Below are 16,908 nucleotides of genomic sequence, written 5' to 3'. Positions count from 1 at the left end.
ATCTGAGTACCTTTAGAAAGATGTTTATTTAGCTCACAATTCAATAGGTTCAAAGCCCTCTATCTGCTGATGGCCCTCTGGTTCAGAGAGCACAGATGTGACACAAAGTATCTCATGATGAGACTCTTTTGGAGAGTCTCTGTTCTTAAAAAAACCCTCCTATCATTAAATCACACGGTTCCACCCTGACAAACTCATCTAAATGTGAGGTGACACCCAAAGCCCTCAACTCTGTGCCTGGATTAAGTTTCTGTTTTCTTCACACTTCAAAATGTCGATGAAATTTCAACACATGAACCCACTAGGGACACACAAACCAGAGCAAGGTCCAAGAGCTGTGTCAGGCCATCTCAGGGGACACTGGAGGAGAAATCCCATCCTGCCGCTCTGAGCAGGAGAGGAAAGAGCATGCTGAAACAGGGCAAAGCATTCTGTTGAGCTTGGAACGTTCTGCCCACAGGAGACACTGCTTCAGAAGAACCTGAATGACTGAGGAGTCCCCACAGCTTAAGCAACTGAGACAGGGGAAGATTCCAAACCACCCTGCTCCATTCTCAGCACGGAGAAGATGACAGGGACAAAAGCTGCACACAGCAATGAGATCTAATCACGGGCCACAGAAGCTGCCTCTCACGGCTTTCTGACATTACTACAGACCTATTTGCCACAGTTCCTTTCACGGGGTACAGATCTTCCTTTCCAGATGATTATAAGGAAACACAAGCAAAAACCTGAACCACAGGCATGTCAGGAATGTGGGAATTGTCAGGCCAGGCATTAAAGGAAAAAAGGGAGAAAGGAAGGAGGGAAGGAAGACAGACAGAAAGAAAAGAACTGTAGTGGAAATGCTGACACCACACAAGGAAAATGAGTGTTACAAACAGAGCTGGAAATTCCAAGAAGGTTGGAAGGGGATGCCAGGGATCACTGGCCTTGAGAACTCCTTGGGGAAGAGAGCCCTATATTGGCTCCTCAGGAGACAGGGCACACCGGAGTTTGTGCTGTGGAGTTTGTGTATATGACAACTGCAGTTCCCAAAGATTGAGGAGAGAAAAATGACAAAGAAAGTCAGAACACAATATCCAGCAAATTTGCCATCAGCCATGAAATGCATAATGGGCCAGATTGGAGATAAAAAATGAACCTATCTGGTCTTATTTAGTAAAATGTTAACAGGAACCTCCCACCCTCACCCTGAATATCTAACAACATGGGCTAAGACACTGCTAACCCAATGTCTCTGTGTGCTCTAAATATGGTCAGTATGACAGTCATGTGACAAAGCAGCATAGCTCCAGAAATACAGAATTATGTAAGGAGACTGAGGTTGCAGGTAAAAAGCAAAGATACCTTTAAAAAACCACTGTGTTCTCCTCTCCTTCAACCACTTATGTGCAACAATTTGTGCAAGAGATGCTTAGAACAAGCATATTTGTGGAATGAAGAAATGGTCACAAGCACTTGAGTGCATTCACCTCCATGTCAGCGCCTTCTGTTGTTTTCCTGACAGCTCTGACTGGATGAATGGTGGCTCCCATTTTCAGATACTCTGAAAGCTTTTGACAATGTTAAGTTTGTTCTATGTGCTGTTAAAACTCATCCAATTGCTTTCAGAAGTCAGTATATGCAGTCTGAAAACAACAATACTAACAGATCTTTTATTTCTGATATCACCAATAAATAAAATATCTGACGTTTCTTACTGAGTTACACTGGTACATGTTATGTAAAAGAGAAGGAGCTTAGAGAGATGGTAATGCAGAATTGCTAGCTGTGGGCATCTCTGAGAGCGAAAACTATTTTCATTATCGACTTTCTCACAAATCCATTCAATTCTCTCTACTTACTTTCCTAAGAATCACAAATATTCAATCCAAGTGTTGTTCTTCTATATGGCTTACAGTGCCATGACAGATGTGTATTCTAATATATACATACACAGTGTATCTGTGTACATGCAACATATGTGTCTCCTGGCAGTTCCTGATGCACATTTGTCACAAACGAAGAACAGCAAAATATAACACCCAACACATGCCACTCTGTCATATGGGTTTTAAATTTTTGAGAATTTCATATATGTGTATTGTATTTACATTATTTCTACCCCTCTCTTTTCCTCTCCTATTTCTCCTGTATCCCCATACTCCTTTTCACATTCATGACCTCTTGTTTAATTATTACAACTACACATGCATATGTATGTATGTCTGATATACATATATACCCATACATACAACCTACTAAATCCCTTTGGTATTGATCATATGTAGATGTTTTAGGACGATCATTTGGAACCAGATAACCTATCAGCAATCTTGTCCCTGAAGAAAACCGATTCTCCTTCTCTCAGCAGCAATTGATTGCTTATAGCTTTTCACTGAGGGGTATGACCTGGTGAAACATTCCTCGTCTCTTTAGCATGTCCATTTTCCCTGAGTCTTGGGAGTAATGGTGGAAAGTGGGTAGAAAGATTGTAAGAACCAAAGGACCAGCTGCTAGATAGTGTCTTCTAGATATGTCAGGGAAGCTGTACCCACGAAATCTCAAGTTAGGGTTGCTACCTCAAGTCTGGTGCCAGGGCCCTGGATAGAGAGCTAGCCTGAGATGATCACCAGTCAGACACAAGAGAGGTAGGGGCAGGCTCTCAGGATTGGAAGCAAGCCGGACACGAGAAGAACCCCACCTGGAGCTGCAAGGAGCCCCAGGAGGGAGTGATCTTGAGACAGAAGACCATCAAAAGGGGCCAGTAGAGTGGGTTAGACAGGGAGCAAGGCCAAGATGACAACCAGACTGGCACCATGGCTGGGCCAGAGAGCTCGCTTGAGATGACCATGCAAGCCTGGGGAGCAGAGATGACCCTGCCTGGTGCCACAATGCCCAAGCAAGGCATAACATTCCTGAGACCACTCCTGAGATGAGCCCAGACACTCAGAGACCCCTGGGTGCTACAATGAGGAGCAAGTAAGTAGTGGAGAAATGGAAGAGAAAGAGAAACAGAAGGATGTATACATAATGAAGAGAGGCAGAACTGGAGACTCAAGGGTAGTGAGGACACAGCCTAATGTGAGTAGCCAGTCATGCCACCTGGGACCATGGTGGGGTTCTGGCCTGTGTTGGGAACCACTTTTGGGTTCATGGTCCTGCAACAGCAGGGGGTTGCTACCACCAAACATCAGGCAGATGTTCCTGGTCTGATCTGTACCCAGAAGCGTGTTGATGTCCAAGGGCTGTGCAGACTAGCACTACTCCTCACCTGGGCATCATGGGAAAGCTGGGCCTGTCTTACCGTAACCTGTGGGAGGAGACCTGGCACTGGGGTCATGAGATCCGTAGAGCCGGCCTTGCACCTGATCTGTGTAGCACAGTAGAGCTGACCCTGATGGTAGGAGTAGGGGTGAACTGGCCCTGAGGGGGTGACCAGGAGAAAGCTGGTCTCACAACTTGTCTGGCATGCAGCAGTGTGGGCAAGGGGTGGAGTGCCCTCTCCTATCCTCAAACCTTTCCACCTATGGCAGGAGGGAGAGCTGCCTCTGTCCTCCCCTGTTGAAGCACTCTGGAAACTAGGCCCTGTACTTCATTCAACTGGGCAGCAAGGTAAAGCTGGACTTAGTTGTAGTGGGTTGTAAGTGAGCTGGCTCAGGGGGTATGAAAACCGACAGTAAGACTAGCTTAGATACAGCCCAGGCCTGGATACAACGCTTTGAATGGACCCACCCCAACATCTACCCCATGGATGAACTGGAAAGCATGAAGGGGCCGTTTCTACAGATCCAAAACTACAGGATCTCCATGACGCAAGGCAACAACAGGATATCTAAGAACAGTCCTAGTAAGGTTATTGTATTGATAGAGTAGAAGCCAGAGGCCTCATATCAGACCAACGAGTCAATAATATTTGCAATCAAAGAAGTGTAGAGAAAAGTGTATACACTATGGGACACTATGGGACACACTGTGACACACTCCAGCCTCCACAAGAAGATATTTTTCCTTGTTGTGGGGTTGTTTGCAAGTTGAGTACAAAGGGAGGGGGAATGAGTAGGATTGGGGTCCGTGAAGATTTCTCCCCATAGAACTCCTTCCAGCCTTTGCTTTTTCTAATGTGAAATCTTCCATTAAAAAAAAAATAGATTTACAAACCCGGAACTACTTCTCTGAGTCTGGTGTCTGTCAATTCACAGAAAGCATGCATGAGAACCGCACTGTCAAAACAGGCATCAAAAGGTGAAAAGGAACACGTGACATATTCCTTCAATGGGAAAGCAAGAATTTAATTTATCCTGCAAATGACTGTGTGACCTTAAATGTTCCCAACACGAGTATTTCACTGATGGTTTTCAGACCATACTTTTCAACTGTACTGAAATGGCATACTTTTCTAAAGTCTTTCCTCTTTTCCTCTTTGTTGATTTTGATAGTAATTGCATAATTTCATATTTATATTTGGTTACATTTTTTTCCAGCCATGTGGGAAAAACTATACTTTTTAGCTATTTCTTTTTCAACTCTCTAAAACTGGGTATTTGATTGAACTGTATTTAGGCTGCCTTATAAATCTCATTTACTGACAAAACATTTTGATTGGAACTAGTGGTAATTCAAGTCACATACATTAAATACTAAGTAGTGATTTCAAAGCACCTGAGCTCAGAGGTTGAATTGCCTGATTACACATATTTTAAGTTCTTATACTCTGTATCTATATGCTCATCTTCGGGTCTCTTCACTCTGATTTGTCGTAGAAACAACCCAGGCAAACTTCACTGCAATGCAAATAATAGGTCCAAGCTACCGAACTAACTTAGGTGAAGGGGAAAAGTTTCCATGACAGCATTTAGCGGTAAACCATATTTTGTTTTATTTTTTTTTTTATTTATTTATTTTTTTTTTTTGGTTTTTCGAGACAGGGTTTCTCTGTGTAGCCCAGCTGTCCTGGAACTGGCTGGCCTCGAACTCAGAGATCCGCCTGTCTCTGCCTCCCAAGTGCTGGGATTAAAGGCGTGCGCCACCACGCCCGGCCATATTTTGTTTTAATGTGAACTGTTTTATATATTCTTCATCAGTAACTTTTCTCAATTATGAAAATAAATTATGAGAAAATGAGTTTCATCATCTTTGTATTTCAACAGGGAACACGAAAGCCTATAAAATATATAGATATGGGTGGCTGGATGAGTACAGGAAGCCACATGGCAGAGGATTTGACCCCACACTGACATGTCATCCAATACCCAGAAGGCACAGACAGCAAAGTCTACGTATCTACACCTCTCAAAAATCAAACAACTAATGACTTCAGAGAGTTCAGGAAAGAAAACAATACAAGAAGGCCCAGGAGGAAGCAGGAAGCTGGAATGAAGAACCGTATAGGTAAGAACAGGTACTTGAAGAAGTCACCCATGACAAAGTATTGCACAGGCAGTACTAACGCACAAGGACACGCTGCACCTGTGAGGGCAAACCTGTGCTCCAGGGCTGTGCTCAAGCAAGGCTTTGGCTATTGTTTTCCGGCATACACGTGGGCCACAGGATGACAGATGGCCATGCGTGGCTGCTTAGCCATGGTCAAGTTTTCTGTTTTATCATGATAATAATAAAACACTAATAAATTAGGCTTTTGTGCTAGCCTGTGTCATGAGATTCGGGGAGTCAGTTATCATCCTGGGAAAACTTTACTCAATGGATAAAAGACTTTCATCGGTGTCATTGTTCCCGTTTTCTTCCATTGGAAGGCAGTTTGATAACTGAAAATAAAGCAGTCAATTTCAGAAGACAGGAAGAGCTTAAGATTAAGACAAACCCACATGTTACAGAAACCAGACCGAAGGATGGTTTCACAACACTGCTAAAATCCGACTTCATTAAACCTACTGCTAACTACTTTTAGATTCACGTGAATTTTTTGATGTGTACTTTCAAATGCATTGTCACCAACACATTCCTTAAATATGTATACTATAATTATACAATTCTCTCTTATTGTTGGCTCTTTAAGTTGTTTCCTATTTCCCCAAACACACATACAAGTATGATGCACTGAATGACTCTGGACATAAAACTTTGCCTGGATTTAGGATAAAGTTTCTGTAAACTTGTTCTCAGTAGTAAACATTAATGAAATGATACAGCCATTTTTTTAATCTCTTAAATAAGTAGTATCAAGCTGATTTCAAGTACGTGTATGTTTATTAATCTCTAGGCAGCCATGCCTGTGGACTCTTCTGATATATGCCTTCTAGGACAGAATATCGCCCCTTCAGTCTTGTTGGTAGAACCTTAATTTATGTCCTGATTAGCTTAAATGAACCATGAATGCCAGGGTTATTTCCCTTGATCCTTCTGTTTATAGAAGATAAACTTTAGAAGTGCCTAGAAAATTCAATAGATAACTTTGCTCATGTCAGCCACTTGTGCAAAACATTCCTATGAACAGTACACAGAGGAGCCCACTCAAACCAATTCCAAACGCGGACAACACACCGCTGTGAGGCTTTCTCTCTCTAAGAGAACTGGAGTGCAAAGTCCCTTGGAAATCATTTTACAATATTATAGTGATCCTTAATTGGGACTGTGAAATGAGTAAAATCATGTTTAAATCAGAATACAGCAAAATTGTACAGCAAAAATGAATGAGCGTAAAGCATGTACTTACAAGTCAAACACCAAGTAATGGAAGCCCTCTTCCGATATACTGTCATGAAGTCTCACTGGAGGGAAGAAGAGAGAAGGACGTTTGCATTGTTTTATTCAACCACCTGTAGAAAATCAGTTCTAGGATGGACACTGGTTCTTCTATCAAACTTGTGATGTTTCAGTATTATTTACAGAAGGGCATGGGTGGAGGGAACAAGCCAAGGTCTGGGCTCTGGTTCTGATAATTATTAACTATCTGAGCTTAAAAAAATTATTTAAGTTGTGATGAGATTAGTATGTGTATTAAAATGCTGGAAAATAGAAGAAAATGCTTCCACATATTACCAGGTAGACGCTATAGAAATGTTACTACTGGTGATGATAATATACATCCAAAGTTTCAAAGCTCACACAATTCTCATACTTCCCTGTCATCCCTGTTGACCAGTGGTTCCCAACCTTCCTAATGCTGAGACACTTTTATATAGCTTCTCATGTTAGGATTATCTGCAACCATAAAATGATTGTTGTTACTACTTCATAACTGTAATTTTGCTACTCTTATGCATCCTAATTTAAATGCCTGTGCTTTCCAGTGGTTGTAGGCAACCCCTGTGAAAGGATCACGCAACCCCCAAGGAGGTCACAACCCACAGGTTGAGAACTGCTGCTCTTGATGCTTCCCTAGTCCTCGTCTTCATAAACCAGTGCGCTGATCACCACAACAGGGACAGCAAGCCAAGCAAGAGTCTAGAAAAAGGTCTCCCTGCCCTGATCTTCCATTTGTCTTTGAGTTCCAACATAGCACTGTCTAGTCAGCCTGCCTTCTTTACTTAAGTCACCAAAAGCAGCTAAAAGTGTCTTCTAGAATTTGCTGGTAAAATAATAAACCAGTACCTTCGACCTATGCCAATTTCCCAGTGGAATGGACTTGGAGGTGACACTAGCAGAAACTCATATATGAACCATATGGATTGAAAACACTATACACCAAGCCACACATGTAAACTTACTTTTTTACCAATCTACTGTTTAGCTCCTCAAGATTCTCTCTCTCTCAGCCACTCATATCTCACTGGTGATAATTCCTCCAGTTTAACTTTTATCGAGGGCAAGAGGTGACAGAAAACAACCAACTTGAAGGACACACTGCTTTTACCAAAGTCATGAGAGAAGATAAGGTTCTACTGTAGCATGCTGGTTGGTTTTTGTCAACTTGAGACACAAACCTAGACATATCTGGAGAGAGAATCGTAATTGAGGAAGGGTCTCCATAAGACTGGCCTGTAGGAAAGTTTGTAGGGGGTGGCAGCCCTAGGCAGTTGGCCCTGGATGCTCTAAGAAAGCATACCGAGGAAGCCATTAGGAGCAAACCAGTAAGCAGCACTCCTCCACAGTTCTGCTTCAGGGCCTGCCTCCAGGATCCTGCAGGAAGTTCCTGTCCTTACCTCAGTGATGGAATGTGTGACATGAGAGTGAAAGTCATAATAAATCCTTTGATCTCCTGGTTGCTTTTGGTTATGCTGTAAACATCACAGCAATAGAAACCCTAAGTAAGACACAGGCCTCTTTGATGATGGTTGCCCCATGGAAAAGGTATGCCCAGAAGAATATTTAAGTGGGCTCGAACTACAACCATGGAGAGAGACCAGTCTACACTATGGATGCAACTCCACAGTCTACAATGGCCACTCTCCATAATACCGCTCCATCCACCACTGCGGCTTTCTAAGTCACTCTCTAGAAATCCTTTGGAGTTCGAGAAAGAGGGACTTTTGCTCACCCTTGAATTACAGATGGTTATTTGTAAAAATGTGGATTTCCTGAGTCATTAGTGTGATGACAAGGACTAAACAGGAGGCAACAGGACATGGCCCAGGAACTCAGTCTCAGATCTTGATACATTCCCTCTGTAGTCATGAAAAGGTAACAGACTCTGGGGACAGGGGGGGGGGGGGGGGGGGTCTCCCAATCTCTGCAGTTTGTCATCACACCTGAAACCTGAGATGCAGCTAAATCAACCCCCTTTCCATCCTTCTGACTATAGAACCTCCTTCTCACCAACATTCTAAAGAAGAAACCATAGTCCTTCAATCCCCGCATCTCACTCAGGAACTGTGTGCCGGGTACACTAAAGTCATATCAAGATTTGGGAGAAAAACTGTCCCCAAAGTTCAGTTTAATTATATGTCAAAATTAAAATACTAGAAATGAAAGTGATTGTCTAACAATTTTAATTGTGTGGAGTATTATTCAATTTGCCAATATCAAGAATGCTTGGCTCTCTCGTTTATATGCCCCCTGCAGAAGAAAATGAAGAGGCCAATCCGATGGTACATCCTTCTGCTCATGTCATGGACAATGACAGAAGACAGAATGTGGCTGCTAACTGTGTTTTCTTAAATGATCAGGTACCAGAGATACCTACATAGTTGGTGTTTAAATCAATTATCTTAATATATGGTTACTTAAAAATTTTATTAATTTGGAAAATTCAAATACATTTCCATGATTCACAACTTGTCCATGAGTAGACCACCACTACTTACTCCTATTGTTTTGGGAAAAATCTTCAAGGGGAGGCGAGATCTTCAGTGTTCAGATGATAGAGTTGAAAATTATTTCAGGTGCAATTCAAGGAACAGTTCTAGTTTCTGATCACATTAGGAAAAATACTTTCATAGTACGATCCACTACTATTTTAATGGTGATCTAAACATTGTAAATAATCCTTACTGGAAAGTGATTGGGTCACACAAGTAGCTCAAAGCCTCATTGTGAAATCTATGATAACAATGCATTTAGCCAACAACCATGTGGTGGTGGGCAAAGACAAGCCATTTGTCCAGATTCAGTGCTTCTCACCACACATGTCCAGAGCACCCAGCCATTTGCTGTTTGGGGCTTAAAGCTGATAAGTGACCTTACTTACTTGGCAGACAAATCACCATTGTCTTTTCCTGGGATTAACTTGTGCATATAGCCCTTCTTCCTTTCTTCATGCCCTGCCTAATCTCTTCGGTTCTGCTTCTCTTTTTTCTGTTAATTAATTAATTTATTTATTCATTCACTTTGTATCCTGATTGCAGGACCCCTTCCAGTACTCCCCTCACACAGCCCCTTCCTCCCACCTTTCTCCTTCACCTCTGAGATGGGGGAGGTTCCCCATCACTGGGTACCAACCACTCTGACACCTCAAGTCAGTGCAAGACTAGGCAGATCCTCTCCTACTGAGGCCAGACAAGGCTGCCCATTTTGTTTTAAAAATAAGAAACTAGAAAGACAGAATTACATGGGTTCACTGCAATCTTTCCTTCTAAAGAGAACTATAGGACTATCTTCATGTTCCCGTATACACCCTCATGAGAATGGGTCAGCTTTTAACTCTTTGGCTTCTGTCAGAATTGATCTACCTCCACAGTTGGCAGAATGGTTTCAAAGTCAGAAATAAATTGATCCCCAAGCTTTGAGTGACAGCTGAGAGTACTCCTCATCTTCCATAACAGATTCTCCAGGACTGAAAAATGTGTTTACCCTTATAAAATGTTACATTAATTATTCCCTATAAATAACAGATAATTCCTTTTCAGACTGAAGGAACGATATGGCATTCTGTTCACACAGCTGTTAGCCGGAGCCTGACTGCAAGGCAGGCCCACAAAGCAGGATGGCTGCTGTGTGCTGAACCAGATTGTGCCCTGTTCTTACCTCAGCTGCTCGGCAACTGCCATACGCTCACATAGGGATGCACACAATTATGATAATTGCATGTTTTTAAGAGGGAATTTTTACAGATAATGACAAAAGCATGTGAGAAAACAGGTTAAAATATATCTTGGTAGTCACTGCTCCTTGACATTTTAATATAACTTGATGTTACTCAAAAGTAACAAGTATAAGAATAAAGAGATGACTTTTCATAAATCAGAACAATGTTACAATTAGTGGGATTAAAATGTAAAGTTCTGTAACTTTAAGTATGAGACTTGAAGAAAATGTTACTGAAGCTAACATACTTTTCATGGCCTAATTTTCCTCCTTGATCTCCTGCATGAATTTGATGATTTATATTCAGAGCACGGTTACTATTTTCTTTTCCTGCCTATGTTACTGTATAATTTCAATACAATTCCAGCTGATTAACAGAAGGTGACATATCAGATCATGGTCTTGTATGATGTGAGAAAAAAATGAAATTTTTAATTTTATTAATATTTTCTACCTATTTTAACATTTGTTTTGTTTAAGAGATAAAAGAGAAAATACAATTTTAATGCTTATATCAGGCACAATTCAAAAAATTGTTGTAAGTTATTTTATTTACTACATACAAGACTCATGATTGTAAATGTCATGGACTTTTATAGTGAATGTGCATAGTATTAGAGACCTTAAGGAAATAACTATTTATGGTTAGCACATGGCCAAGCTAGGCCCAAAGAGCATACTGTGCAGACTCCCTCAAACACACACAGATATTATAAAAGAATGAGAAATGACAAGTATAGGGGGAGGACTGAGCCTGTGTGTCTGTGTGTCTGTGTGTATGTCTGTCTCTATGCATATTGCTTTCATACATGTTTGTATGCGTTAGTTTGTATGCTTGTATTTGTATATATGTGGGGCATGTGTATGCATGCATTCTTGTATACATGTGTGTATGCGTGTGTATTTATATCTTGTGTATAGTGTGTGTTGGTGCAGATATGCGCGTTTTGTGTGTATCAGCAAATTCCTCACTGTCTTGCAACACATTAATAGTGTGAGATACTCTTGAAAGGAACAGAATGGGACAACACCTAGGAACAGAAAAGCAGTGCTCAGTGAAGAACAATTTCCACAAAAGGAGACAGCCACTGTGCGCTTCAGTTTTAAATACGGTTACAGGACGTTTGAAGACTTAGAAAGCACGTGACACACAGGGAGAGAGAAACCATATTTGCCTTTTGTATATCATTTGATAATCCTTTAAAAGGTGTTACGTTTATACTTCAGAATAGGAACATAACAATGTTCAGTGACTCAGCTATGTTTTCTGATAGAAAGGAAGTGGAAAGAGGGAGAACGACGCTCCAGCGCTAAGGCGTGCCACGGTTACCTGGTAGACCCATCATACTGAGGACCCACGTTCAGTAGTTTTGTCAACAAAAGTGGACAGTACTATGGCATGGAGCTCAACAGCATAGAGCACACTGGGCATGTGCAACACTCTGGGTTACATCTCCCCCAAATCCACCAAAGTAAGTTACAGCATTACTTATGGAGACATATTTTCCTTAGTAAACCCTTGACAGAATATGAAATCCCCATTCCCGCTTAAGTACGACTTCCTTATGCCTTCATTTCTTACTTCCTGTCCTATGAAATCAAAGTGGTTAATCATGATGATTTTGTGAAATTACTTATACAACTCCAGTGCGATTTATAATGGATATATAACTTAATATTATTATTATAATTCTCACACACAACTCAAATTCAGGAACTCCTCCTCCTCCCCCATTATATTTCATTATGGAGCTGAGCAGTTACTCATACTGGTAGACTGCAATGAATTCCTCAGTATTCAGTGTCCTTCGGAGTACACCCCTCTGAGCTGGTAGTTAGCTCTAAATGATTAGCATGCACAAAGGGAGCAGAGCCTTCATAAGCTCTCTATATGGCAGCTGACCTCTGGAAAACCACCCGCTGTGCTAAAAGAAAGGTGTGGTGAGACTATGGAAAGACTAGAGGCCAAGTGGAGAGATACCCTAGAGAAAGAGAGGTCACCCTGACATTCCATCCCTAGCAGAGCTCAGAGCTAAATGTAACCGCTTGAGTGAGCTCACCTCCAACTGAGCAGAAAAGCCATCTGATGGAGCAGTCGGCTCACAACCATGGCAAATAACTAGCGGATATGATTTCCTACCACTGAGTCTGGGATGCAGATGGCCAGGCAACAACAGACAAATGTATCAGAAAGGGTTAATCTGAACGGCGTGACTGTCCTCAAATGGTTCTTTTTCCACATCGCAAGCAATTTCTAGTGAAAAATATTAAGCTTGGCCTAGAAAACCGGCATGAACTAGTGTGACTCTCTGAAGCTAAGCATGGCAGGGTGACATGCTGCCAATGTTACCACAATACTAATAAAATATTTCACAGCGAACAGATTGTATTGCATTCTCATAAGCAATGTTTGTCAGCTCTGAGTCACAGTTCTGATTATAAATGAGGAAGATTTTACGTTTCCAGCTTTGTTGTGGTTGCAAGGATGGAGAGAGTTGGATTCCGTTCACATCCTGGGATGTAAAAATGGCAGCTTGTAAGTCCGAGCCTCCTTATATTCTCCTCAGTGGTTAATTATAATTCACAGCTAGAGCCAGTCCCAGCCAACTTAGGTCATGCAACATGCCAAGCCTTCCCCACAGGAGAGGTGCCAACACTGGACTCATTTGTGAATTGTTAAAACTGTGCTAGTAGGAGAACATTTTTAACAGTCAAATGGCAGCACGCTGGAGAAAACGGCAGCTCAGTCATTCCTACCGGGTCTTCTAACAAAGCTGTTCATTTTGGAGAGATTTTCAAACAGAAAACAGGAATACTGAATGACAAATTCAAAGTCTAACATTTGTCCAAAAAAACAAAAAAACAAAAACCCTGAAGGTATATCTGCAAATGTATCTTGTTTTATTTAATCTCCATCTTTCTACAATACAGGCAATACAAATTAGCAAACTGTGATCACTTTTTAAGATGTTTTAAGTAAAATACATTTGAAAATATACGAGATCTAGTTCTTTGACATATGGGTCCAGGGTCATGGCTTATTTTATTTCCAGTTTGTAAAATATAGCTAGATGTAGTTGTACACACACAAACACACAGATACACATGCATACACACACACACACACACACACACACGTACAGATTGTCACTATTTTCTTGCACCGTGTAGTTACACACACAGAGACACACAGACACACAGATGCATACACACACACGCTCACGCACATACACACGTACAGATTGTCACTATTTTCTTGCACCGTGTAGTTACACACACAGAGACACACAGATGCATACACACACACACACACAGATTGTCACTATTTTCTTGCACCGTGTAGTTACACACACAGAGACACACAGATGCATACACACACACACACATACAGATTGTCACTATTTTCTTGCACTAGGGTTTAAGGCATGAGCAGCTGTACATTGACTTCTTTGACTTCTCTTACCATTGCATTTATAATTTGGGAGTCCGACTACCATGGTGAAGGTTACACATAAAATCCATTGTCTGTGCTAAATTTAGTATTTGAACATATAAATTTCTTTTTTTCTTCAACCTAAAATTTTTTTCTTTATTTATTCTTTTATTTATATTTAAGACAAAGCCTAATTATGTACATCAGGCTAGCCTAAAACTCACTATGAGGCTCTTTCTATCTCATTGTCCAAACGCCTGAGATCCTCGATACGCACCCTTACTGACAGAAGGAGAGCATCCATTCTTCTAAAGTTACAAAAGGGATCTGAATTTTGGCAAAATATCTATCATATGCTATTAAAATGCCAATAAATATTACTCAAGCATTAAAATTATTTCTACATCCAAAAGTTATTTAGTAAAATTTCAAATATTTTTCTTTTAGTCACAGGAAAAAAAACCTATACTTCCAACTTAATATTAACAATATTTATATTTAAAAGCAGTTCAGTATCTTTAGAACAAAGACTACAAATTAATTGAGCACATTTTGACGTAATCTATTCAATTATTCCATATACACTTGGTGAGAAATTCAATCCACATTAATTTACCAACTTTTCTAGAAGTATATAAAAAGGATGGAGGAGCTTATTGAGCTTAAAATGAGACCTGTAGGTGCCCTGTTGAGGGCCTTGTACTCAGAGAGAAGCACTAAGAGAAGCAGAAATGCTAACAACACAGGGTGTCTCCTCAATGGAGGAATGATAAAATCAAATATCTGCATTCCATCCAGAAAGCAGAGAGAGGATTTTGTTAAGGACCAGGTGATCTTTTTGCTATCTGTGGAAGCAGACCTCACCCACCTTTTGCTATAGAGGCAGACCTCACCCAGATATCCCAGAATAGTTACCCCAGACTCTTCCCTTCCTAGAGCTTCGGGGAGAGGTCACATGTACTTTATGGACTGCTAACCTCTATGCTACAGGTCAATGGCCACACTGGATTCTGGGACTTCGGCTATAGATCCCACCCTCGTGGTCACATGTACTTTGTAAAGGAGTGTCTATGTAGTCACATCTTAAGCTTTATTGTGCACCTGGAACTAGACTGATTGTTGCCTGGAAACCTTTCCCCAAATTGTATCTGTTTTAAATATGTTGACAATGAACCCCCTGGCATTACTCTCCAGACGTCTGAACCAGGTGGACCAGTCAATCTGCACTGAATTATTTTTAGGCATTTTTTTTATTAGATATTTTCTTCATTTACATTTCAAGTGCTATCCCTAAAGGGCCCTATATCCTCCCCCACCCTGCTCCCCTACCCATCCACTCCCACTTCTTGGCCCTGCCATACCCCTGTACAGGTGGAACAACAATATGAACTAACCAGTACCCCCAGAGCTCGTGTCTCTAGCTGCATATGTATCAGAAGATGGCCTAGTCGGCCATCACTGGGAAGAGAGGCCCCTTGGTGTTGCAAACTTTATATGCACTGAATTCTTATCTCTTTGTGTGGTTTGATTCCTTGCCGTGAAAACTGCAGGGAGCCCCCCCAGTCTAAAATCAACTTTACTGAATATGTTCTTTTTTATTTACAATTTCTTACCTTATTCTTGATTCAAAGTCAACAGTCAAGTTAGACTAGCAATTGCAAGGATACATTAATAGCCTTCAGGGCCAACTAGAAGAAACAGTGATGTCTTCTCATAGCTTAGAGACAAACCAGCTTAGTTAGTCACTTGGACTTCTAGGTGGTCAAAAGGTCTGTCACTAGGGAGAATTTCAACTCCAGAAAAGGGTAGGAAGTAGAGAGAATAGAGAGAGGTCATCAGTGGCTATCTACTACATGATTATCAAGACAAACACACACACACACACACATATATATGCCATATATACCACATGTATGGCACATATATCATATGTATGTGTGTACACATACATACACACACACACACATAAAAATTTGCATTATGATAATGATAAAGGATAGTCCCCAATAAAGAATAGAAAGAAAGAGAGAGAGAGAGAAAAAGAAAGAAAGAAAGAAAGAAAGAAAGAAAGAAAGAAAGAAAGAAAGAAAGAAAGAAAGAAAGAAAGAGAGAGAGAAAGAAAGGCAGCTAGCTGTGCTCCAGAGACATCTCGGTTATGAAACACTTGTCTTACATGTATTAGGCTCTTAGTATGGCCAGAAACACAAACAGTTACTATCAATAAATAGCAGAATACAACCCTTCAAGTGTGAAGAATTTCTCTTCTGGACATCCCAACAGTATAAAAATATATGTCACTTCATTTGGGAGATGTTTTTAGTGAATAACTAGAGATAAAGCTTATCTTTAGTAAAGGGATCTTGCCTGAACCTTCAGCACACTAACTGAGCAGAGGAGTCACATTTCTGACAACCATCGCAGTGAGCGGAGAATGGAGAACTCATTAGCTCAGCCTTTCCCCGCAACTGACACTCGCAACTGAAATTCCTTGGCAATTCTCCAGGCCAAATCTTCTCATCTGTCAAATATTCTTTTCTGAAGTTCATTCTTCATAGAAAGTAGTGTCCGGACTTGGTTTTCTCTATGATCCAGAAATATGTGGATTCAAAAATCTTCTAAAATAATAGGTGCAAAGTAAATCTGTACCAAGTAACCATGGTATACTAAATTATAATACATTTTTACTATGCCAACATTTTTCTCTCTACAAATATTTTCACATCAGCAAGTCTTGTAGGGTTGGTAGGTCTGTGCTTGTCCTGTAACCAAACCAGGAGCTGGATCTCCAGAAACCACAAAAGAGAAATGTTTGGAGCAGTGTGGCATATGGTGGTAATGCCAGTGTTGAAGAGTCAGAAAAACTGAGGTTAGTGGTTGCCGGGCACGTCCGTCTGGTGAGGTCAATCACAGACCCTGTCCTAAAGGACATGAATGACTTTTCTAAAGATGACACCTAGCCGGGCAGTGGTGGTGCACGCCTTTAATCCCAGTACTCAGGAGGCAGAGGCAGGCGGATTTCTGAGTTCGAGGCCAGCCTGGTCTACAAAAGTGAGTTCCAGGACAGCCAGGGC

The 16,908-nt window shown here is 41.1% G+C and overlaps 1 protein-coding gene across 22 annotated transcripts in view; it reads right to left on the bottom strand.

Moving 5' to 3' along the window:
* The window catches only part of Camk2d (calcium/calmodulin dependent protein kinase II delta), a 265,931-nt gene that overhangs the window by 114,034 nt on the left and 134,989 nt on the right, over positions 1-16,908 (bottom strand). For all 22 annotated transcript variants that reach the window (XM_021157632.1, XM_021157635.1, XM_021157634.1 and 19 more), the window contains exon 4: positions 6,656-6,710. In XM_021157632.1, coding sequence (XP_021013291.1) covers positions 6,656-6,710 — 55 coding nt within the window. The remainder of the gene's footprint in view (positions 1-6,655; positions 6,711-16,908) is intronic.

This window comes from Mus caroli, chromosome 3, assembly GCF_900094665.2.
Source record: "Mus caroli chromosome 3, CAROLI_EIJ_v1.1, whole genome shotgun sequence".
NCBI classification, from domain to species: Eukaryota; Metazoa; Chordata; class Mammalia; order Rodentia; family Muridae; genus Mus; species Mus caroli.
Note: the sequence above shows the minus strand (reverse complement) of the source record. Positions and strands in the feature narration are given on the sequence as shown.